General features: G+C 40.4%; 1 protein-coding gene across 1 annotated transcript in view; it reads right to left on the reverse strand.

Annotated features, from left to right (window-relative positions):
* Alox5 (arachidonate 5-lipoxygenase) overlaps positions 1 to 25,736 on the reverse strand; it is a 60,211-nt gene extending 34,475 nt beyond the window's left edge. The window contains exons 1-3 of the mRNA XM_078042773.1: positions 25,471 to 25,736; positions 11,363 to 11,561; positions 6,267 to 6,348 (exon numbers count right to left, since the gene is read on the reverse strand). Of these exons, the coding sequence (XP_077898899.1) occupies positions 6,267 to 6,348; positions 11,363 to 11,561; positions 25,471 to 25,620 (431 nt within the window). The 5' untranslated portion in view covers positions 25,621 to 25,736. The remainder of the gene's footprint in view (positions 1 to 6,266; positions 6,349 to 11,362; positions 11,562 to 25,470) is intronic.
* Positions 25,737 to 26,049: the final 313 nt, after the last annotated feature.

Consider the following 26,049-nt stretch of genomic DNA (forward strand, 5'->3'; position numbering starts at 1 on the left):
AATATGGGGAAATAATTCTGCTGTACTGCTAAAATAAAGAGAAGGATATAATGTCATCTGTACAGCACAATCCCAACTCCCCTCACCCCCCAAAAATAAATGAATAAGAAAAGATGAAAACACCTGACAGTGAATTATAGGTATTTTTCTGTTTCTATATTATTCCTCTTCTTTTGCTTTATTAAATTGAAAACAAACCTCTGATATACTGTACATTCCTTGCAGGAAGTATTGAGGAATTTGTAAAAAGGTATAACCCTCAAGGCTGCAAGAGTCCAGGCGACCATGCTCTCACTAGAATGTTCAGAATGATTCCTTCCACTCCATTCTCTTGGAAGGAGTCATACATGGAAATGTTTCCAGAAACCAAAGCAGGAAGTAAAATGGGAGAAGCCTTGGTACAAAAAACAGAAAGGTGTAGCCTAGGGAAGGCTGGAGCACAGAAGCCCAGCTGACTCAAAACTCCGTAACAGCCCACCCAACACAGAGACCAGAGACAGCCCACAGACACCTGCTTCCAGAAGAGCAATCTTGATCATCTGCTATTATTACTTATATAGTTTTACTGAGATACAATTTTTATACTGTGAAACTCATCCCCCAAATTTACACAATTAGGAGGGGTTTTTTAGTGTATTTACAGAGCTGTGCAACCATCATTATAATCTAATTTTGGAATATTCTTACTCCATAAAGAAGTCTTGTCACCATTAATAGTAACTCCCCATTCCCCATCCCCAAATCAGCTTTAGGCAATCACTAACAACTAATATGTTGCTATAGGATTGCTTATTCTGGGCATTTCTTAAATATAAAATCAAAACAACACTGAACATGGTATGGTGACGTATGCCCATAATTCCACCAACTGGAAGGCTAAGGCAGAAAGATCACAAGTTCCAGTCCACCTTATGTGATTAAGCAAGACCCTATTTCAAAATAAGAAATAAAAATGGCTGGGATGTAACTCAGCAAACTCAGTAGTAAAATACTTCAGGGTTCAACCTCAGAATCACCACCAAAAATAATACGATCACAATATGTGTTTCTTGTGAATAACCCTTTCATTCAGTATATTGATTTTTGAGATTCATTCATTTTTAATGCTAGATTATGTCCTCCTTTATGTATATAATATCTTTGGTCAGTTAATGGAATTCAAGTTGCCCCCACTTAATTCAAGTCCCTTGTTAAATATATTATTTGCAGATATTTTGTCTTGTGGATGGAACACAGACCCATGCATGCTAGGTTAAGTGTTCTACCACTGAGCTGCACCTCAATCCCTGATTTATTATTCTTGGGTAGACATCTAGGAATAAAATCACTGGACCAAAGCTCAGCTTAAGATACTGAGGAACTTCCCAACAGTTTCCCCCAAGTGGCTACATTACTTTCCATTCTACCAGTGGTGTATCAGGGCTCCCATTTCCCCACATCTCCATCCACACTTGTTATTTTCTTAATAAATATTTTACCCATCCTAGAGGGTGTGACTTGCTATCTTGTGCATTTGATTTTCATTTTCCTGATGACTAACAATGTTGAACATTTTTCATGTTTTTATTGACCATTAACAAATTTTGTCTGGAGAAATGACTACTTAAAGTCTTTGCTGATTTTTAAATTGAATCATTTCTATTTTTTAAAATTCAGTTGTTAGAGTTCTTGATCTATTCTGAATCCAAGTCCCTTGTTAAATAAATGATTTGTAGATATTTTTCCATTCTGTGAGTGGTCTTTTTCACTTTCATGATGTTTCTTTAAAATATACAAGTTTGAAATTTTGATAAACTGGGCTATTTTTTTCTATCTGTGCTCTTGGTGACATACAATTTTCTGCTGTAAAATTCATCCCTCAAATAGCTCCAACTGAGCTATTTTTTTTTCTCTCTGTGCTCTTGGTGTCATATCTAAGAGGTTTTGCTGAACCCAAGAGTAAAAAGACTTACTCCTATGTTTTCTAAGAGTTTTATAGTTTTAGCTTTTCCATTCAGTTTGATGATCTATTTTGAGTTGATTTTTAATTTTTCTAGAATTATTGAAATATTATTCCAATACCATAAAACTCATCTATTTCAAGTGTAGAATTCGAGGCTTTTTAGTATACTTACAGATGTGTGAAACCATCACAATAGTCAATTTTAGAACATTTTCATCACCCATGAAAAAAATTCCCTGTATCTTTTAGCAGCTATATTTTTCATCACCACCCCTTCTCCTCCCCAGGTTACTGACATATTTTAGATAAGTGTTCCCCAAAGATCTATGGGTTAAGGCTTGGTCCCCAGCTGTGGCATTATTGGGAATTAATGGAAACTTTAAGGAGTGGGATCTAGTAGAAGAAAGTCTGGTCATTGGATATATGTCTTTGAAGGGCATATTGGGACCCAGGACCCTTTTTCTTTCCAACTGCTCTGAGGTGAGAACCTTTTCTCCGCCACTCCCTCTGCTCCATGATGTGCTGCTTTGCCATAGGACCAGAAACCCCACTGTTTCTCCTGACTGTAGGCTGAAACTTCCAAAACAGTGAGCCAAAGCAAACCTTTCTTAGGTTGATTATCTCAGGTATTTGGTTGCAGTGATGGAAAGCTAACTGACAATCACTGGTCTCTTTTCTGACTTTAAAGATTTCCTTGTTCTGGATATTTCATATAAAAGGAATAATATAACAGATGACATTTTGTGGCTGGTTTCTTTCACTTAGCAAAATGTTTTCAAGGTTTATATTATACTGTAATGTAAACCATGTTGTATCATCTGTTGGTACTTTATTCTTTTTTATGATCAAATGATATAGATATGTCAGTTAATGGGCATTTGGTTTGTGTATACCTTTTGGCTATTATGAATGATACTGTAATAAGTATGCACATATAAGTTTTTGGGTGGACATAAGCTTTCATTTCTTTTTTACCCCTATTTTTATTATGTTCATTTTTTATTGGTTCTTTTTAGTTAAACACAACAGTAGAATCCATTTTGATGTAATTATGCAAGCAAGGAACATATCTTATTCTAATTAGAACCTCGTTCTTATGGACATACATGATGGTGAGATTCACTGGGTATATGCCTAGCAGTGGAATTGCTGGGTCATATGGAAACTCTCTGTTAAAACAGTTTGAGGAACTATCGGCTTGTTTTCTGAAGCAGCTGTACCATATTACATTCCTACAAGCAACACGTGCGAGTTCTGGTTTTTCACATCCTCATCAACCATTGGACTTTTTGATTTTCCCCATCCTACTGGGTGTGAAGTGTTTTCTCAATGTGGTGCTGATTTCCCAGATTACTAACCTGTCAAGCATCTTTTCATGTGTTCATAGTCCATTTGTATATTCTTGGAGAAATAGGAATGCAGATCCTTGCCTACTTTTTAACTGGGCCACATGTCTTATATCAATTTAAGTCTATTATCAAATATATGATTTATAAATATTCTTTCTCATTCTGCACTGTCTACTTTCTTAAGTGTCCTTTGAAAAATAAATATTTTAAAATGTGACAATATCAATTTTCTTTTATTGCTTATGCTTTGGATGAAATTTCTAAGAACCCTTTGGCAAATTTAAATTCACAAATGGTTTCTTCACAGAGTTTTATAGTTTTAGCTCTTACAGTTAGTAATTGATGCATTTTGAGTTTATTTATGTATATGTGTATGTGGTGTTAGGTAAAGGTTCAACATCTTTCTTTCTTTATTTTTTTATTTTATTTTATTTTATTTTATTTTTTACATATTGGCTGTCCAGTTTTCCCAGCACCATTTGTTGAGAAGACTATTCCATTGAATTTTCTTGCTGCTTTTTTAAAAAAATAAAAATCAATTTATCATAAGTATAAGGGATTATTTCTGAACTTTCAATTCTAGTTCATTGAACTTTCAGTTCTATTCCATTGATCAATATATCTATCCTATGTCTGCAACACATTCTTCTTTTCTTTTTTTTTCTTCTGTTCTTCTGTTTCTTTTCTTCTTTCTTTTTTCCAGGACTGGGGATTGAACTCAGGGGCATTCTACTATTGAACTACATCTGAAGTTCTTTATTTCTATTTTTAAATTTTGAGACAGACTATTGCTAAGTTGTCCAGGTTGACCTGGAACTTGTGCCTCCTGCCTCAGCTTCCAAGTAGCTGGGATTACAAGCACGTGCCACCACACCAGGCCAATATCACATTTTCTTGAGTACCATGGCTGTATAGTAATTTTGGTAGTTAGTAGTGTAAGTCCTACAACTTTGTTTTCTTTTAGCTTTTTAATTGCTTAGGGTATCTGGAGTCCATTCAGATGTATTTCCATCTGAATTCTAGCTGGCATGTGATAGAAATTGCACTGTATATGTATATCATTTGGGGTAATAGTGCCATTTTAACTAAAATTAAGTCCTTTGATGAACACGAGATATATTTCACCTTATAAAGGTCTTTTTCAAGTATTTTCAACATTTTTTAGAGTTTCATTTTATAAGTCTTGAACTACTTTTGTTAAATTTATTCATAAATAGTTTACTCATTTTGACATGGAAATCTTTTATTTGTTTTTATTTCCAGATTGTTGGTTGCTAGAATATAGAAAAAAAATAATTGATTTTTCTACATTTATCTTTCAGCTTTTAACTTTGCAGTGTTAATTTCTTCTAACCGTTTTTTTCTTTCTTTCTCTTTTGGTGATTCTCTTAGGGTTTTCTATATGAACAATTGTGTCATCTATGAATGGTTTTTACTTATTGTACTTATTGTACTCCAGTATAGGTATCTTCATTTCTTATTTTTCTTCAGTTACTAACCAGGATAGACCCACCACCTAGTGCAAGATTGAACAAAAGTGGCAAACGGCACATCATTATCTTGTTCCTGAATCTTAGGTGAAAACATTCAGTCTTACCCAAGACACTGATGTTAACTATGAGTTTTATGTAGATGTCATTTGTCATGTTAAGGGAATTCTTTTTAATTACTACTTAGTATTTTTATCATGAAAACTTTTTTTTAAAATTTTAAATTCTTTTAGTCTATCTATAAAATGGGGTTGTAGAGTGGTTTTTGTTGTTGTTGTTCTTTTGTTTTGTTTTTCTTTATTGATACAATATATTATTAGAACAATTGATTTGGGGTTGTTAAACTAAACTTGTTTACCTGGGCAAAGGACTATCTATTCATATTGAATAGTTCCTTTTATATATGGATAAATTTGGTTTGGCAGTATTTTGTTGAAAATATCTACACCGATATTCATATGAGATTTTAGTATATTATTGATCATTTCTTATGCTTTCTTTGTCCGATTTGATATGATACCTATGAATGGTTTTTACTTATTGTAAAAATCATGATGAGTTTATGCAAGATTGGTATTAATTTCTTAAATATGCGACAGAATTCAACCAGTGGAGCCTTCTGAATCTGGGTTGTTATTTGTAGAAATTTGTAAAATTATTAATCTCTTTCCTTATGAGTTATTTATTCAAATTATCTAGTTCTTTCTAAGTCAGTTTGATAGTTTGATATTTATTTAGGATTTCAACTAAGTTGACTAATTTGTTGGCATACAGATATTCATGCTGTTCCCCCCTCCTTTATTCTTGTAGTACTAGGGATTAAATTCAGGGGTGTACCACTGAGCTACACCCTTAGGCCTTCAAATTTTTTATTTTTATTTTAAGACAGTGTCTTGCTAATTGTCTGAGGCTGGCCTTGAACTTGTCAACCTTCTGACTCAGTTTTCCAAGTAGCTGAAATTACAGGCATGTACCACCATGCCTGGCAGTATTCTTTTATTATTATTATTATTAAATCTAATCTCTGTGATTGTTATTGACTTTTTCCCTCTCATTTTGAATCTTATTAATTTGAGCCCTCTCCTTTTCTTGGTCAGGGAAATAAGGTTTGTCAGTTTCATTATAGATCATGTATCACTTACATGTATGAAGTATTATTAGAAGACACAAAAGCTGAGGGCAACCCCTATCACAGCAGGTGGGAGAACTTTAGATAAACTGGAGTTTTTGCTACCATCTTCCTGCTACAGACAACATGGTTGGTCTCACGATTTTTCCACAAGTCTCTTCCTCTTCACCATTTCTGCCTAAAATGGTAGGTAATGTGAAGCTTGGTGATTGTGGCACCACCACTGAGAGCTGGTGCCTTCGTGACTTACCTGCAGCATGGGGTCATAAGCTATGATCAGGGTTTATCTAACACCATGCACCTGAGAGGGAAGAAACCATGGCACATGGCCAACTTGATCTAACGTCATAACTCACCGGTACTGTTTTTGCCGCGTTTCCAATTCTTTACGTCTGTGCTGCTTGAGAATGTGAATTTGGTCATCTCGGGCCAACTTTGCTGTGAAAGAAGAATAAGTATAAAAGAGTCATAGAAAAAAGGGTAACAATGTCCAGTGTTCATGTTTTCTTCAGACTTCATCCCACACTGCGTGTTTTACTTATGCCATCTAATTTATGCCTCATAACACACCCTCATTTTATGGTTAAGAAATGGAGCCTTGGGGAGGTTGAATAGCTTTCTACCCAAGATCACGCACTTCATTAATGAATTTGCAACGCAAGACTCAAATCTCGTGCTCTTAGTCATTCCCTTTACAAAAGGCAATTCCATTTCTTCATCCTCCTGCCCAAACACTCAGCAAAACTTTAGATGATCATAGAATCAAACTAATGCATGAGTCAGACTTGGTTCTCATTGGTCTCTATAGGGCTGGGGCAATGATTCTCTGCCTCTCTGTGGCAGGTGCAGTGTATCCCATTTCTGGCTTGCTGTGTATTTCCACCTGGGGACGCTCACCTTCCACTGTGCCCCTCAGCACATTGCCTCTGCAGGAATCCTGGGGCTCCTGGTACAGAGCTGCTGGCTCACATCAGGGAAGACATTCTCTGGTCTTTGGTGGATATTTTAAAAACACAGAATAGCCCTGAGATTCTTATGCTGAACCAAAATGGCAGCTGATATAGATTTATTATTGCCCTAGAGAACAGGAGGACCCACAGTTCTTAAATCCATTTATTGGCTTCAGGAAGAAATGTGTAACTTAAAACCCAACATACAGATGAGGACCTTGTCTCATTCCCTGTGTTGCCTAAACACAGGAGACTGAGGAGGAAGCTTCCTTCTAAAACACTATTCTCTTAGGCTGTGGGCATTAAAGGAAACCCTCCTGGACTTGGACTTAGTTCTTTATACTTAAAGCCGTGTGACCCAGAGTAAGTTGTCTTGGCTTCCTCACATGAAGAATGGAGATAAAAATGTTCAATTCCCAGGGTGCTGGTGGGGATTTAGTGAGAGAACACAGTAAAACACTCTTCAGTGTTGGCACTTGATAAATGCCCAAAATGGTTTTTTCACCATGCGAATAACCAAAGTTGGTCTGAGGTTTTTCCTTCCTGCCTCTAAGCCTAGGCATCAAAGGTGGCTCATCTCTTGGCCTGTCCTGCTGTCATCTCATTTCAGGAATTTGGCAGTTGGCTAAAGGCAATTCACTTCCCAGGTCCTCTAGAGCACATTAGATCATATCATGATTGTGTGTGATACCATTGTTTAAGGTAAAGATGGTGAACAGAGTCAATAGAACCCTAAGAATGAGGAGCCCGGATTTCCTGAAAAGGATGTGATCATGTATGACATAATTAGCACACTAAAATACAATAAACTCTGTGGTGAAGGACCCAGTTTATCAATTTCCATTCGACCAAACACTGATATTTTTGTAATGTACACTAAAAACTAGGGGCTGGGGTTGTGGCTCAGTGGTAGAATGCTCGCCTAGCATATGTGAGACATCGTCAGCACCACGTAAAAATAAATAGAGGTATTGTGTTCACCTACAATTAAAAAATATATATTAAAAAACTAATTACTAGAAAAATAAAATTAAAAAACGAACCAAAGGTGAGGGAAGAATAGGGAAAAATTGAACAATGGGCGTCAGGTATAGTTAGATAGAAGAAAGAAATTCTGGGGTGCTATTGCACAGTATGTTGACTATATTGAACATTTCAAAAAGTTTAATGAAGGGATTTGGAAGTCTTCACCACACACACACACACACACACACACAAAGTGATAAATATTTGAGGAGGTAAATATGTTCAACCTGACTTAATCATTACACAATGTTTACATGATGACATAACGTTTAAAGGACATATTATACATGATACATATATGCATATATCAAACATTACATGATATCCCATCAATATGTACAACTTTTTATTTTTTGTGTAGCAGTAAAATAAAAAAAAAGCAAAGACATTCAAAATTCAAGTCCCATTTTCTATTATTAGATGTGACATTCATAAAACTACTCTGTCAAGTTGCTATAAAAGTTTCCAAAACATAACTGGGTGCAGTGGCACCTGCCTGTAATCCCAGCAGCTCAAGAGGACAAGTTCAAAACCAGCCTCAGCAACTTAGCAAGGCCCTGAGAAACTTAGCAAGACCCTGCTTCAAAATGCAAAATAAAAAGGACTGGGGATGTGGCTCAGTGATTACATGCCACTGGGTTCAATCCCCAGTACCCCCCCCCCCAAAAAAAAATCCAAAATGTCTACTCTCAGTCTCTATCCTTTCCACATTGCAAACTTGTACCCCACAGTTCTGAGATCACTCCAAGAACTCTCTGGCTCATTTCACCTCATTTCAGGCTGAGGCCACTCCATTCTGAAGCCTGAAACCAGGGCTCAGAGAGGAAGATTATGGGGACACCCCAGAATTCTCCCTGGGGAAGTAGAGGCAGCCAGCATGGGAGGCTCAAGACCACTGAAGGGGAGATGACATGAATTGTAACAATGACTGCTCTCATGGGCTGCAGGAAGCACTGCTGGGGTTCCTCTTTGCTAATCTACTTCAAAGAACCAGCCTATCTCTTGGTTGCCTCAGCTCTGAAGAGTTGCACTTCTTCAACTCCATGATATGAATAAATTAGAACATTTGCAGCTGCAACGTGGTAAGTGTCACAAAGAGAATGGCTGTTTCTCCAGGCCCTGAGAGTCTTGGAAACTCCATGACTGCTGGGACTTGTGGGGGCATGGCGGTATGATGCACCCTGGATGACTGTAGCAGGGTTCAGGGGAAGTACCCAAACACTGATAGGAGTGCCTGAAGGAAGCTGCCTCTTCACACTGATGTCTGGGTGTTTGAGATAACCGAGACAGTGCTCTGACTTTTTTTGTTGCAGAGGTGAAATGTTAGATTTAAGAGGCTATCATGTGGCAAGTGTCAGAAGTACTTGTGGGCTGGGCCCCATTCTTGCCAGGTTGTTCAAAGGTTTGGGTGTTGTGCCACATGGTATATTAATAAAACCCACCAATTCGTTGACATTCCTTCCATTGGGTGTTGACAACTCTTCCCTTTGAGTCTAAGTGGGCTTTGTGACTACCCAGAACACCATGCCACTTCCAGGTCTGGGACAGAAGAGATTGACAGCTTTTACTTCCTGTCCCTTGTAATACTTGCCCTTGGAAGCTGGCATGTAAGAAGTACAGCTACTCTAAGAAGACTCAAAGAATAAATTTGCCATGTTTAGACAGAGGCCATGGAGCCCTGAAGTGCTAGACAATGTAAGAACCTTCTGAGAAGTGAATCTTCCAGCTCCCGCACTGTCAGCTGATGCCACAGAGGCCACAGGAGAATTGCCCCATGAAGCTTTTCCCAAATGCGAGACCCACAAGATTGTGAGCACAATTTATTGGCTGTTTAAAGCTGCTAAGATGGCTTGTTACCTAGAAATAAAGTAGAACTCCAGAGACAGCTTCTCTTTGCCACTCGAGACCAACCCTCCACCCTGTCCTGTCCTTGAACGTGAAGGAAATAGATTGCATCAATGGGCTTCCCATTGGGCTCAGCCACTGAGACCCTGAGCAGAGTGGAGGACTTGGAGGGAATAGGGAATGGCTGTGTCCTCCTACTTTCCTCTGTGCTATCTCCCAGGGTGTCTGCCTTTCTGCTGTGGGCCACAGCTTCTCCATGGGAGCTGTCTCCTGGACACTCCTCTTCTGCATTACTCCTTGATTCTTTCCCTCCCCCACCCTCTTAGGATTGTTATGCTGATGGCCACACACACACACACAGATGTGGCCCCTCTGCACAATGTCCCACACTTTATTCTAAAGTCCCTTTCTTAAACCCTCCTTAATCTGACAGTTACCTCTGTTTCTTCTAGGGAATGGGTAGAGGATCTGAGGGAAGAAAGACTTCACAACCAAAAAGAAGCACCCTCTCTACAACTTTCCACATTCAGGCCACAAAAAAAAAAATTAATTTTGTGACATACAGGACAAAAATCCTCCTATTTCAAAACCTCCAAGTCATTTTCTTGGTACATCAAATTCCATATGAGAAGCAACAGGATATGGTCTGATAGTAAAAATGCATCAAGTGGAGAACATTTCTTTTTTTTTTTGCCTCCATTTACATATCAACAAGGTGGGTAATAATCTTCCCTGTCTCACCTACCAAACCAAACTTGCATGAAGAACAAATGAACCACTGATAGGGAATGTCAATGAGAATTGTTACCTGTGGTCACAGGTAGAAGCAACTGTCCTCTTCCCTTTCTTACAGTGCCTGTCTGGCATTTGCAGGTTTATCATTTCAACTTTTAGATTGTGATGATTTAACAAACCAAAGAACTATGACAGGAAGTGAGGTAGAAGCTTGCCTACACATGGATTTAACTCATACACACCAAGAGGCTGGTTTTCGCGGGACAGTCATCTAGGGAGAGAGTGACCTTAGATGACCTCTGACGTCTGTTTCTCTTTTTGATCCTTTGTACCAGGCCAGCTGTATATCCCTAAAAAAGTATGATCTTAGTGCTAGATTGGGGTATGTATACCTGAGGTCTTGCTGCAGATGAGTGCAGATTTTAGGTTCTCTCTGAGTAAAAAGTAAGACTGTGGGTCTAAGATCTGATGACGTTGAACCCCAGGCTTGCCCATAGCCTCTCACAGTTGGTATTCCGGGTGCTCCAGCCCTTCCCTCCTTAGGCCTGCTTAGAGTACTGAACCCCAAGTTCTACTGTGATCTCACCAACCTTGACACTTGGAGACCTGCCCAGAGGTAAGTCCCAAAGATACTTGTTACTAGGGGCCCTAGTTACCCATCCCCCACAGGGCTATAATGCAGAGGGAGGTCACAGTTGGCCAGGTGTCCTGGGGCCACTCAATTCACCCTGAAGCTTATTAGTACCTGAAGAAGATAATATCTGCTGCAGTTATATCAGGGCACAGAGCAGGAGCTCCACCCAGTACAGCAGATGATCTCTCCAAGAATTCAGTGTTTTGAGAAGACCTTTCAGTTCTCAGAAAGCCCAGGGGTGGCAGGAGCCAGTGCTGCTCACCTCGTCCATCTCTCAGAATGATCTCACCATCACCAGTGATCCAGCGGTAGCAGGGGAACTCAATGTAATCCCCGTGGGGTGTCTTCAGTGTGATGTACTTTAGGTACCAGTCATCATGGATCCAGTACTTGCGCTTCTCAATTCTGATAAGTTGGATATCCCCCAATTCTTCATCCACAGTCACGTCATAAGAATCAACCTAAGCAAAAGAAAGAATTAGACCATCTGAGCCTGAGATCTGAAGAGGTTAAGTATATGTCACCGCAAACATTTTGTTTTGGCATATTAAACATTTTGGGTTAAAAGTGCTTAAAAAAATGGCACATATAGGAAGATGACTCTGACCCCCTTTGTTTCCTAAAAGCAAAAGATAAAAGTCTGAGGTGATTTTACTTTTTGTACTTTAGAAATCTTGTAGAGGAAGTTGTTTCTAAGTTCACATGTTGGAGGATTAGGTCTAACTTTTCTTCTGCTAGGTGCAGGGTCTTTGATCCACTTTGAGTTGAATTTTATGCAGTGAGAGATAGGGGTTAAATTTAATTCTATTACATATGGATTTCCAGTTTCCCAGAACCATTTGTTGAAGAGACTATTGTTTATCCAATTTATGTATTTGGCACCTTTGTCTAGTATGAGATAACTGTATTTATGTGGGTTTGTCTCTGTGCTTTCTATTCTATTCCATTAATCTTTATGGGTTTTTTTTGGTTCCAATATCATGATTTTTTGTTACTATAGCTCTGTAATATAATTTAAGGTCTGGTATTATGATGCTACCTGCTTCACTTTTCACTTTTTTAATTGTTTTGGTCACTCTGTTCCTCTTATTTTTCCAAATGAATTTCATGACTTCTTTTTCTATGTCTATGAAGAATGTCATTGGAATTTAGGTATTGCATTAAATCTGTTCAGAGCTTTTGCTAGTGTGGCCATTTTAACAATACTAATTCCGCCCATCCAAGAAATAGGAGATCTTTCCATTTCTAAGGTCTTCAATTTTTTTCTTTAGTGTTCTGTAGTTTCCATTGTAGAGGTCTTTCACCTCTTGTTGATTCTCAAGTTCTCAAGGTTTTTTTTTTTTTTCTTTTTGAGGCTATTGTAAATGGGATAGTTTTTCTAATTTCTCTTTCAGCAGATTCATGACTGATGAATCACGCAACTAATTTATGGGTGTTAATTTTATATCCTGCTACTTTGCTGAATTCATTTATGAGTTCTAGGTACTTTTCAGTAGAATTTTGGGGGTCTTCTTAATATAGAATCATGTCACAGGCAAATAGGGATAGTTTGAGTTCTTTTTCTATTTGTAGTCCTTTAATTTTTTTTCTTTTGTTTAATGGCTCTAGCTAGAGTTTTGAGGACTGTGTTGAATAGAAGAGGTGAAAGTGTATCCCTGTCTTGTTACAGTTTTTAGAGGGAATACTTTCAATTTTTCCCCATTTAAAATGTTGTTGGCCTTGGGTTTAGCATATATAGCTTTTATAATATTGAGGTATGTTCTTACCCCTACTATTTGAGCATGAATGTATGCTAATTTTTTCCAAATGTTTTTTATACATCTCTTGAGATAATCATGTGATTCTCTTCTTTAAGTCTAGTGGTGTGATGAATTACATTTATTGATTTCTGTATGTTAAACCAGCCTGCATCCCTGGAATTAACCCCACTTGATCATGGTTCACTATATTTTTAATATGTTTTTATGTAATTTTCCAAAAATTTATTATTTTTACATCTATTTTATCAAGAATATTGATATGGAGTTTTCTTTCCTTAATGTGTCTTCCTGGTTTTGGTATCAGGGTAATTCTAGCTTCAAAGAATTAGTTTGGAATTGTTTCCTCTTTTGCTATTTCATGGAATAATTTGAGGAGGTTTGGTGTTAGTTATTTGTAAAGCAAAATAAATGAAATAAAAAAAATCAATAAAAGAAAACACCAAAAAAACAAATAACCCAATCCATAAATTAGCCAAGGACCTGAACAGACACCTCTCAGAAGATAATATTCAATCAATCAACAAATACATGAAAAAAATGTTCATCATCGCTAGCAATTAGAGACATGCAAATCAAAACTACTCTAAGATTTCATCTCACTCCAGTCTGAATGGCAGCTATTATGAGGACTAACAACAGTCAGTGTTGGCCAGGATGTGGGGGGAAAAGGCACACTAATACATTGCTGGTGGGACTGCAAATTAGTGCAGCCAATATGGAAAGCAGTATGGAGATTGCTTGGAACATTGGGAGTGGAACTACCATTTGGCCCAGCTACCCTTCTCCTCAGTCTATACTCGAAGGACTTAAAAACAGCATACTACAGGGACACAGCCACATCAATGTTTATAGCAGCACAATTCACAATTGCTAAACTGTGGAGCCAACCTAGGTACCCTTCAGTGGATGAATGAATAAAAACAATGTGGCATATATTCACAATGGAATATTACTCAGCAATAAAAGAGAATAAAATCATGGCATTTGTAGGTAAATGGATGGAATTAGATAAGATAATGATAAGAAAAGTTAGCCAATCCCCAAAAATACCAAATGCCAAATGTTGTCTCTGATATAAGGAGGATGATTCATAGTGGGGTAGGGAGGAGGAGCATGGGAGGAATAGATGAACTCTAGATAGGGCAGAGGGGTGGGAAGGAAAGAAAGGGGATATGGGGTTAGAAATGATGGTAGAATGTGATAGACATTATTACCCAAAGTACATGTATGAGGACATGAATTGGTGTGAATTTACTTTGTATACAACCAGAGATATGAAAAATTGTGCTCTATATGTGTAATAAGAACTGTAATGCATTCCGTTGTCATATATAAATAAAAAATAATTAAATTTTAAAAATGAATAAAAGGAATAAAATCAAACTTAAAGTTTCTTCATAGCAAAGGAAACAATCAAGAGTATGAAGAGAGAGCCTAGAAAATGGGGAAAAAAATTTGCTATCCATACCTCAAATAAGATGTTAATTTCCAGTATATAGAGAGTTCAAAAAGCTTAACACAAAACAAACAAACAAATAACCCAATCAATAAATGGGTGAAGGAACTAAACAGACACTTATTAAAAGAAAAAAGAATGGTCAACAAATATATGGAAAAAATGGTTAACATCTCTAGCAATTAGAGAAATGCAAGTTTAAACTATACTGAGATTCTACTTCACTCTAACCAGAATGGCAATTATCAAGAACACAAATAACAATAAATGTTGGCAAGGGTATGGAGAAGAGGGTAGGCTCATACACTGTTTTGGGGACTTCAAATTAGTGCAACCACTCTGGAAATCAGAGTTTTGAGATTCCTCAAATCTAGCAATGGAACCACCATTTGACCCAGTTATCCCACTCCTTGGTATATGTCCAAAGGAATTTAAACTAGCCCACTACAGTGATACAACAACATCAATGTTTTTAGCAGCACAATTCATGATATTTAAGCTCTGGAATCAACCTAGATGGCCATCAAGGGATGAATGGATAAAGAAATTGTGATATATAATGCAATATTACTCAGCCACTAAAGAAGAATGACTTTGAGACATTTGCTGGTAAATGGATGGATCTGTAGGCTATCATGCTAAGTGAAATAAGCCAATCTCCAAAAGCAAAGGTCAAATGTTCTCTCTGAGATGTGGATTCGAACCCACAACAGGGGGCAAGGGCAGTAACTAGAAATTCAGTGAATTAGACAAAGTGTAATAAAGGAAAGGGAGGAGGGATAGAAATAGGAAAGACAGTGGAATGAATCTGACATAACTTTCCTATGTCCATGTATGAATATACCACAGTGAATCTCAACATCATGTACATCCACAAGACTGGGATCCTAATTAGAATAAGATATATCCTATGTTTGGACAAATATATCAAATAGATTCTACTGTCATGCATAACTAAAAAGCACTAACAATAATGCTAAAAATAAAAAAGAAAGTTTCAGGTAATAGACATTCCTCTTATATTAAAAGGAAAGTAGAATTCTTTTAATCAAGAATAGGATATTGAAATGGAAGAAAATCTGTACAAATAGACCTTATTAACCTAACTCTTATTGAGACAGGGACTGTGACAAAGGCTGGGACCATGCAGTAAACTACTACCCTTTGCAGGCTTCTCTACTTTTGTGCTGTTTTCAACAGACCTCTTACAAGACCCTGATAAAACCACAGAAACAGCATGTTTGCACAAGATGAAATTGTTACCAAGACAAAACCTAAATAAACTCTCCAGCTTCACTAGTTCATAGTGAACTTAGAAATTACTCATTCTGAAGGTCACACAGCTAGGCAATATATTAGTTCTTTCCCACTAGCTTTGCTGTAGATAGCACCTCTAATGTGTGGGTTAGGATGATAATGGTTGCCTAGGTTACTTTTCAGCGACCTGAAGCCTGCTTTTACTGAAAACAAAGACCCTTTCCTTGGTCCTGCAGATGTCTGATAGGTGAGTGAAATGGGATGAAAAGGCTTGTCATTTCTGTCTTCATATTTTATCTATGCCTTTTACCACCTTAACTTTTGGATCAGATTCTGTTCAGCCCTGCATGCAACGATGATTACCCATTAGAACTGGTCTGTGTGTTCTCTTAGCAGCAATAGCTACCCAAACACCTAAAGTCCTTCAGCCCTATCATAAGGCCCAGATCCAGCCACAAGATCAGTTTGTGTCCACATGATGATGGCACCAGCTGCAAGAGGAACTCAGCAGCTGCTGGGACAAGTTGACCATAACTGTGCAGTGATCTGAGTCCCAGGCAAGAAGAAATATCTTTTACAACTGTACCCTTCTCCAGTAAAAAATTACTAGATCCACCTCACCCCAGAAAATAAAAGCTGACACCCCACTTTTGTCTGGGAAGCAGCCTGGTCTCTCAATCAGTGCTGTTTTCCTTCAGTAGAAGTCCCAATTAAAGCTTTGCATTGGGCACATTTGACTTGATTACATTTCTACTATCACAAAGTTTAAAACTCCCTTCTCTGGCATCGCTATCTTTCTAGTTACTTTTTTCATTTAACTACCCTTGATCAAAGCCCTTATTATATTCAACAGCTCACTATTATTTGTATAATTCAATATATAAATTATTGACTTTGCTTTTATAGGGTCTTTGTTTCTTTTTGAGGGCTACAGTGTCATGTAAAACTTGAATGAAATACATTTGTATTCTTTTCTCCTTTCAATTTTTCTCAGGTCACCTTAACTCTCAGACCCAGCCAAAAATTGGAAGAGGTAAATTTTTCTCCCTCATAGTTTATTTAGCCAAGATTTTATTTTTAAATAGTTGAAATTGACATAATAATTGTACATAATTATGGAGTATGGAAGATACTTTGATACATGTATACAAATTTTAATGATCAAACTAGGGTACTGAGCATCTTCATTACCTCAAATATTTATTTCTGTTTCATAGAAATATTAAAAATTCCCTCTTCTACCCTTTTAAAATATGAAATAAATTATTACTATCATTATTATTTAACTATGGTCACACTGCTGTGTTGTAGAAAACTAGAACTCCTATCTGAATTTTGATATCCATTATCCAACTTCTTTCTATCCCCTCTATTATTCCCAACATCATATTGACCACTATTTTTCTGTCTAATTCTGTGTTATCAAATTTTTTAGCTCCCATATATGAGTGTGATATGGAACAGAATACAGAGCTTGGTTTTTTGCACTTGGCCTATTTCACTTAACATGATGTCCTTCAGACTCAATAATATTGCTACAAAAGACAAAATTTCATTCTCTGTTTATGATATATATCTATAAATAGATATATTCATCATATCCATATATATGAAATGCCACATTTTCTTTATTCATTTTTCTATTGATAAACTCCTTAGTTGATTATATATCTTTAGCCAAGATTCTTAATGATCTCCTTAAATGAACCTGTTAATTCATTTGGTCAAGATATATACCAAATACTTCCTTAGACAAATCTCTGTGCTGTACCTGGAGTGGCAGAAATCGTCAAGTCCCATGCTCTGCCTTCATACAAATGAACTCCAGTGGCCCAGGAACCTCTTTGGTCTACACATGGTTCATATTGGAGTTAAGGGTATATGCCAAGGCACAGGCTGGCACCTACCAGGCCAAACTCTATAAGGGTCCTCTTTAGCTGCTCCTGTGGGCCAGAGAAGAAAAGCTGGCCCTCACTCAGGGTCACTCTGCAATGCTCAAAAGGCTTGATAACAATGCCTGTGATGTAGACATAATACTTTTGGGAGGCAGGGAGATATTATGACTTTTTTTTCTCAGAGGAGGATGCTGAGGCCCAATAAAACCAAATTCAGCCATTAATGGAGCTGGAATTCCATTCCATGCTTTCCTGCCACAGTCACTTCATCTTTATTAGTTTTCAATAAGGTCAATAAATGGATAAAATGGAAAGGCTCAGAGACAAATTAGAGCATAAAGATTCAAGTCCTCCTGGGACAATGCAGTTCACAGCCATATAGTGATGCCAAGAACAATCAGACAGCATTCTCCAAGCATCTGTGGCACTGGTGGTAGATGGGGACCTCCTTGCCACTAGAATGTGTCACTCTCCAGGCTGTGAGTAACATTGCCACCCAGGTCCCTGGGAATCTAGATGCTGGGTGACCTGAGCATGCCTAACTCCTTTATCCCGGGCATGGATGGGCACAACAGCAATGACCACAGCTTCTGCAAAAAAAGTAGATGAGGAAGAAGGAGGAGAATTCAAGCATTGCTTCTATGTTCCATTGACTAGCAGATTTGAGAAGGCCCAGACTCAATGCTCTCAGAGATAATTTCTTTTCTTTTTTTTTTTTAAAGAGAGAGCAAGAGAGATAGAGCGATAGAGAGAGAGAATTTTTTTTAATGTTAATTTTTTAGTTTTCGGCGGACACAACATCTTTGTTTGTATGTGGTGCTGAGGATCGAACCCGGGCCGCACGCATGCCAGGCGAGCACGCTACCGCTTGAGCCACATCCCCAGCCCCAGAGATAATTTCTAAGCCAGATTTCTTTGACTTTTTCCCTTGGCAGTAGAAACTAGAGTTCTTGGAGTGATAGTGAAGCAATCAAAGGGACTAGGAATGTTCATCTTACATGTGATTTTCTTCATTCCTATCTCCATTCCCCTCTCTCCGAGCTGCCAGGAGAACCCCTGGAGAACTTTCTAAGAGGAAGGGAAGTTGGTGTTTGAAGCAAACCTCTTGGCTCTGAACACAATGAAGAGTTTTGCATGTGGTAGCTGGGGACAAGGCCAGACACTGTGGTCAGAAAGCAGAAGCTTCCTCCTCAGGCCCTGTGGTCTAGGCCAGGGTCCTCAGTTAGGAACAGTTTTGTGAGCCAGGCTCATGTGCTGGGATGACAAGTCCTATGTGGGCTCCTGTTTGGGTATTACAATTCTAAGGTATTCCACTTGTATATGACCCTCTGTCCCACCAGAATGCCTTTCTGAGGAGAGGGGACAGGTCTTGCCTGGTCAACTCTAAGAAAGACCACTTCAGCCTCACAGTTTGTTCCATGGGAGACCAGGGGATTCTGGCAAGGCTGCATAGAAACAGCATTGACCTAAGAGCCTGCAGAATCTCAGGCAGGGGCCCTGTCCTACTGCAGGGTGGTGACCCACTGGGAGAAGTCAGAAGGCACCATGATAATGTCAAGTTAGGGACAAAAACCCAAAAGAAGGGGTGGGGAGGAATGACTTGGAATAAGATGAGAGAGAAAAGGATGCATGTCTTGAAGGGAGTTTCTAGTGGTGGGAGAGCAGGAAACTTCTTCACACACAGCAGCAGGTAAGGGTAGCCTCTAATGGAATTAGAGGTCCAATTTCCAGGGCCTTGGGGCCATCTAGAAGAACATAGGATGGGATGGCCCAGAACTGGATGCCTGCAGATCATCTATTCACCCATTTCAGGACCCACATACCTCAAGGATCTGCAGAGGCCTCAACCCTCCTGTGGGCCAAGATGGAGATTCCTGGTCCTACTAATAGGAAGGGCAATGAGGCGCACATGTCTAGAGGACCAAGTGAGCTCTGGTGTCTGGAGCTCTGAGTTCACATTCCAGTTCCAAAGTGACTGGCCACGTGGCCTGGGCAAACTGCTACACTTTCTGAGACTGCCTCTTCATCTTTCATGTGGAGATTACACCTTGTTAGCAGGACCATTGAGAATTCTAAATGATAAGATGCCTGTATTACCTTCCTACAAGGGCACAGGCCTCTGGCTGTGTGCATCAGAACCACCTGGCTTCGCTCCCCGACTCCAGGAGGTTATAACACTACCTGTGAGTAATCACAACATAACACAGGCCCTGAACTGTGGTCTATCTGGGTCCACATGGGCCCAGCAGAGCAGCCAGGAGTACGTACTGGAGGAACCCCCATGTGCTTAAACTCCTGCCTCAAAACCTGGAGAGAATTCCTGTGAGGGTCGAGAAGTGGCTGTGAGGACACAGGAGAACCAGAGGCATTTTGCTCTGCAAGCAGAGCAGAGGGAAGTCAGAGTGTGGTCAGGACTAAACAGCGGCTGCCAAGAGGTCTGGACCCTGTCCCAGGGCAACTGCTGCAGGGGAAGTGGCTTTCCTGTGACTCTCAGGGACAGGAGGGGGTAGTGGATATCCCAATGTATAGAGGACAACGGTTCTAAAGTAACAGGTATCAAGAGGACCTGAGGGGGACACTATCATGGGAGGAAAATGTCCAGGACCTTGGAATAAAATAGAGAGACAATTTTCTTGCTGGGAGTGGTAACCCACAGAAGAAACTGAGCAGCTTCTCTGAGGGTGAGAATGGCAGGATGACCCTTCAACACACTTTGGTACAGTCACTGTACAACGGGACTTTTCTGGAATCCTGCCCCATGCATGCCTGCAGTTATCTAGCAGAGAACCCCGAAGTAGTTGCACCTGGGATGATATCATTGAAAAGTCTTACAAGGATTCAATCTGCCATCTGACTGGGTCATCCATAGGAAAAGCAGGTCAGGCCCACACTGTGACTTGTCTCTGGCCAGCCCAAAGGCTTTTTTGGCCTGGTCTTAGACATACCAGGAGATGAACAGGGCCTCAGAGATTCAGCCAGGACCAACTCTGGAAGTCTTAGGGGTCAAAGCCAGGTGGCTCTAGCTCTAGCATCCCAGGGGGCAGTTACTAGAAGTGTCACAGACAACAGAGAAAATCATCCCTCTAGAAAGATACCAAGGTCACATAGCAAAATAAGGCCTTAGGAAGTTATGTAGAACCACCAGATGTGCTGAACTTCCTTCCTCCTCTCTGAGGGCTAGAAATGCTATGATGATGCTTTATTTGTTGTTCATGTGCTTTAACACACACAATTCTGCATGGTGGACACTATAAGCATCAATTAGCACACAATGGGTACTCAGTGAATGCTGTACGTGTGAATAGCTAAGTGAGTATCATTTCATTTTATAGATGGACACAGATGTCAGAGAGGTGAGGCCACTACACTGCTGGTGAGCCCCTGTGGCTCCATGATTAGCATGCACACCTACAATGAGTGGTAGCCTTCAACGAGTTCCTCCCACTGGTCCTCACAGACATGTCTTTAAAGAAGGCCTGACTTGGAAATCAAAGACTCAGCATTGTTCCCTGGTTCATCCATTCCACAGTATGAAGGAAGGCCAAAGGTGGGAGGACACAGAGACTTTCCTAAGAAAGTGTTTGAGCAGCTATTTGGAGCTGGTCAGATTCAGAGGTGAGTTAAGTGGAGAGGAAGAGTGGGCAGGGCATTTCAGATACAGGAAACTGGGAGAGAAATATTCCTAAGGCAGGGAATTTGCATGCAGAGGGAGGAAGACTGAGACTCAGAGTTTCTGCAGAGGGAGGTAGATGGTACAGTGGTTGAGATGCTAAAGAGACATGAGAAATCTATATAATTCACTAGCCTCAGGTCAGGAAGTCCAATTGGATGATATTAGTAGTTGTTTTCAACTCTATTTGGTATATGATTTTAAGGCTTTTGAATACAATCATACTTTGCTTAATGACAGGGATACGTTCTGAGAAATCATTAGAGGCAATTTTGTCATTATGCAGCAATTATAGTGTGTACGTACATAAACCTATATGGTATGGCTTACTACATGCCTAGGCTATATGGCATAGCCTATTGCTCCTAGATTAGAAACCTGTGCAGCACATAACTGTATTCAATACCGTAGGCCCTGTAACACAATGGCAAGTATTCATGCATCTAAACATCTAAACATAGAAAAATGCCAGGCAATCGCAAATTTTCAGCTGCATTGTATAATCTTATGGGACCACTATAAAATATGCAGCCGTTGTTGACGAAAACATCATTATGTGGTGCACGACTGTATTTCAGTGAAGTGTTAGTTGATCAGTTTCCACTTGAGCTATCTTTCAGCATTTTAAAAGAAAGGTCATTCATTAATTCATTTGTCTCTACTTCAGATCTCAGCTGTTGCTAGGTGGGATGGGGAAAAGGATCTCCCTGCTGGAGAAAGGACGTGGCTCACCAGGGCTGCACATCTTGGAGGGGGACTGATGAGAGGCTGGTGGGGGGAGACTCTGTGGAACGGAGAGGAAAGGATACTGGGAGAAGACAAAAGAGAGACTGGGACAAAGAGAAAGGGAGACCAGGAGAAAGAGATCAGGAGATCAAAGGGCTGAGAGGGGGAGGAAGGGACAATGGGTGGGAAGACTTAGAGCTGAAGGAGAGAAAATGTGGGGCACAGAGCTGGGAATTGAGGGAGCAGAGAGGGGCCTTCTAGGGGAAGCAGAATACAAGGAGGAAAGGAGATATTGGAGCAGAAAAGAAGGAAGAGTTGTAGGATGGAGGTAGGAAATGGGGCCTTTGAGGGAACAGGTAGCCCAAGAAGAAGAGGCAGAATGTAGGGAAGAAATGGGGCAGACAGGAAGTATTGGGACATGAAGAAAGAGAATCACATGAAAGAAATATTTTTCTCTACTAACATATTCTTCTTGAGAAGGAGGTACTCTATAATTTATTCTTAATGAATATTAAAATATTTACTGAATTTATTTAAGAATATATCATTAATAATTTAAATTTCCTGAATATATTAAAAAATCATACATTGAACCTCATCCTATAGCCCTTAGCTTTGTGTGTGTGTGTGTGTGTGTGTGTGTGTGTGAGAGAGAGAGAGAGAGAGAGAGAGAGAGAGAGAGAGAGAGAGAGTGTGTGTGTTTTGCTGGGAACTAAACCCAGTGCCTGTAGCATGCTAGGCCAGCACTCTCCCACAGAGCCTACCCTCTGATGTCATTGAAAGTACTACAGTAGAGTGAAATGGGCCAACTAAATTTCTCCAGTAATCTTCAGAATGTTAAGGTCATCCCATTTGAGTTAAATTACTTTAAGTTTACAGAGTTAAAGACACAATCAATTTTTCACTTTTGCCAAGAGGCTGGCTAACCCCTAGGCACAAGGTCATTTCCCAGCAGACAGCGGGGAATAAATGAAGATATGATGCTTATAGGAGAATTCTACCTGAGAAAGACTCCATTCCTGGTCTTGAGATGAATCACCATCTGATGACAATAATCAGAAATTTGTAACTCAGTTTATTGAAAAAAAAATGATCAGTCCTGTCCATTACTGGACTGAATGTGCATTAGGGGAGGGGGTTGTTGACCTGCTATAACCTGGAAATGGTCAAATTGGAAATTATTGAATTGGTTGTGTGGAAATATTATTATTATTATTGTTGTTGTTGTTGTTGTTAATGGTAACCACTGCAACACTTTTCCAAGTAAAATGGAATAGCCTTATCTTTTTAGTAAGTACTTCTGCTAGATTTCTTTTCTACCTTTACACAAAAGGGACAGCTGTCTTTAAAGATATACTGCCTAGAGAATGAGGAAGCAGCTCTGGGCTGTGCAAGATAAAGTATGAAGAAATTTTGCATCAACAGGAACTTTCTCAAAATCTGATTTTTTTCAAAGGACCTTTCTCACCCAGCTGGTTCCTGATAGTGCAGCTGCCCCTCTTGACAGCTGCTCTCAGCCCAATGGAAATGTGGCATGCAAATCTCTCCTGAAATTTGCCTCTGGAATTTTCACTGAGGTGTTCAGTCACAATGCCATTTGAATGACTTCTCAGGATAGAAAGTCAAAACAGAGGGAAATAATGAACAGAGCTGCACTCTCACCTTTTGTCCAAGGACTACATGATGGCTCTGTCACTGTGTCCTCTCCTGGGAGGAAACACACATGGGTTGTATAAACTATGCTGCAGAGCCTATGCTCTGAAGGCTTTGTGCTTCTAGAATCTTGCAGCGTGTAGAGAATGGGGTCCACTGTATTTCATTTATAAAGGGGAAGTAATCTGTTCTCTGTTTTCCTGCCCCAAGCACTGGGGTGAGGGGATCCATGATATAATGGAGACAAATGAAGGTGCTTCAGAGATGGCAAAGGATGCCAACAACCCAAATGAATGACACATTAACTCCACTGCATCATGATCCTCAGGGCCAGTTCCTTGATTGGGAACCAAGCAACAGAAGTTCTTACTCTCAACATCTAAATTTCTGTGAAGGGAGCTCAAGCCAGGTTAAAAGTGTGCTAAACTTAGCTAAGTGCCAAGTCAGGTTACAGCATGTTTCTGAGGCTGCAGGATAAGAATTCAGCCCACTTGGGTTTTGGAGTCCAGAAAAAGAGCAGACTTATTTTCTTACTTATGTTCTGCAAGCCAGAACAGTGTGACATTTATCCAAAAAGCATTCAATTGAAACATGAAAATTACAAATTGTGTCTATTTGTAAATAGTTCTGACAAGTTTCATGTGGGTTGACCTAATAAACTATATGGTGAGAAAGTAACTTGATAAAGTCTCAGTCTTTTTGGTTGTGGGATAGTGGAAGGAAATGTGGTTTTCCTATGCATTTGCAGTATGTCTGGAACTATTATCAGTTATTTGCTGAGCACTTCCTATGCACGAGGTGCTAGGTGAGGCACTGAAAACTGTGACTTACCCATGCTCACCAGAAAAAGCCATGGGATGAAATCCACACCCCATTCAGCATCAGGAGTTTGCTGCTAAATGAGGTCACCTGTGCATGGCTTCTCACAGTGTCTGGCATCATAGACTAGAGGTTCAATAAATGTGGGCTGCTTTTGCTCCTCAAATTCCCAGGTTCCAGGGAACCTCTACCAAAGAGGAAGAAATGAAGGGAAGCCTTTTTCCTCTTTTACGTATCTAAAGGGTTCTCTGGTATACTTTTGCCAGAAGTGGCAAGTACCCCTATGACTCTCAAAGGTCTCTCCTCACCTGGGTTTGCTTTATCCTTACTTGTAAACTCTGAAGCTGTCTTGATGTAAAAGACACTTGTGAAAGCCACTCTCAGCCACCAGGTGGGACCATGACTCATAGACCAGACAGAAGCCAACCTATTTTACAGTTGGCCTAAGTGAGGTCCACAGGGAGGTTAGAGGATCAAACTAGCGGTCAAGCCAAGGTTGGACTAGGGCCTCTGAACTCCCTGATTTGCACCTTCTTCCCACAGCTCATGTCTGTCTGAGATGGTGTCTGTGCTTCACAGCAAGACAAAGGACTTAAAGACTCTTTAAGGACCTCTCTCATCCCCTTTGCTAGCACTTCTAAGAAGCAAGGGCAAAAGAAATACCGGCTACAACACTTGCCCAAAGAAGGGGCTCAGAGCTCCATTTCGTAAAATGGAGAGGAAACATTGTTCCTTTTCCCAGGGAAGAAGCAATGGCACCCTGCAGAAGGCACACAGGTAACTCAAGGTCCCCTACCAGATCCCTATGGCCAGGAAATTCAGTCCGTTCCCTCACCACAGTCCAGCTCACACTGACAAGGACTCAGGTGCCCCCAAGCCTAGACCTGGCTGCCGCCACTGCTGAATCCTGAAGGCGCCCCCAGCCATATCCCAACTGCCCTGACGGTCCTTGTAGTAGACTGGAGGTGATCCCTAGTCCCACTTCCAGTCTACTACATCCCAATCCAGGCCAGCCCTCCCTGCCCTGCCCTGTTTGCCAGGACTGGCCCTCAGGCCCGCCCCTCCTCCCGCGTCCAGGTCTCTGGGGCACAGAGGCAGCCCGGCGCTCCCCTGCCCAGCCGCGCGCGTCCTCACCGCGCCCCGCTCAAAGTCGTTGTAGAAAGCCTTGTCCAGCAGGTGCTTCTCGCTGCAGCCTGTGGAGCCCACGAGGCTGAGGTATATGTAGTCGTCGGTACCGGCGAACCATTGGCTACCAGTGGCCACGGTGACCGTGTAGGAGGGCATGGTTGCAGACTGTGAGCACCGCTGGCAGTGGGCTCAGGGGACGCGGGTAACTTCCGCACGGCTGTCGGCGCCCTTCTGTACCTGGCGGTGCCACGTCGGTGGCTTCCGTTCGCAGAGAGCAGCAGTCGCCGGGTCCCGCCCCCTGGTCCCAGCCCCGCCTCTAACAATAGCCCCCGCGTTCCCCCACTTATTACCCCGCCGTGCGGTCCTGTGGCGCTGGTGGTGTCTGATCGCTAGTTTCTAACTGGAGAGGGGTCATCCATTCCTACTACTCGCCTCCGCAAGGTAGACGCATGTTCTAACAGCTACGAAAGGGAGACTATTAGGTGCCACCCGCTCATTCATTCAGCTTCTTATCGTTTCCACGCTTCACCCTTCCTTCCCTGCCTCTGCTTCCCTTAATGTCGTGGCCCTGAAATCAATGGAGTT

Source organism: Ictidomys tridecemlineatus, chromosome 1 (assembly GCF_052094955.1).
Source record: "Ictidomys tridecemlineatus isolate mIctTri1 chromosome 1, mIctTri1.hap1, whole genome shotgun sequence".
In the NCBI taxonomy this organism is placed as follows: Eukaryota; Metazoa; Chordata; class Mammalia; order Rodentia; family Sciuridae; genus Ictidomys; species Ictidomys tridecemlineatus.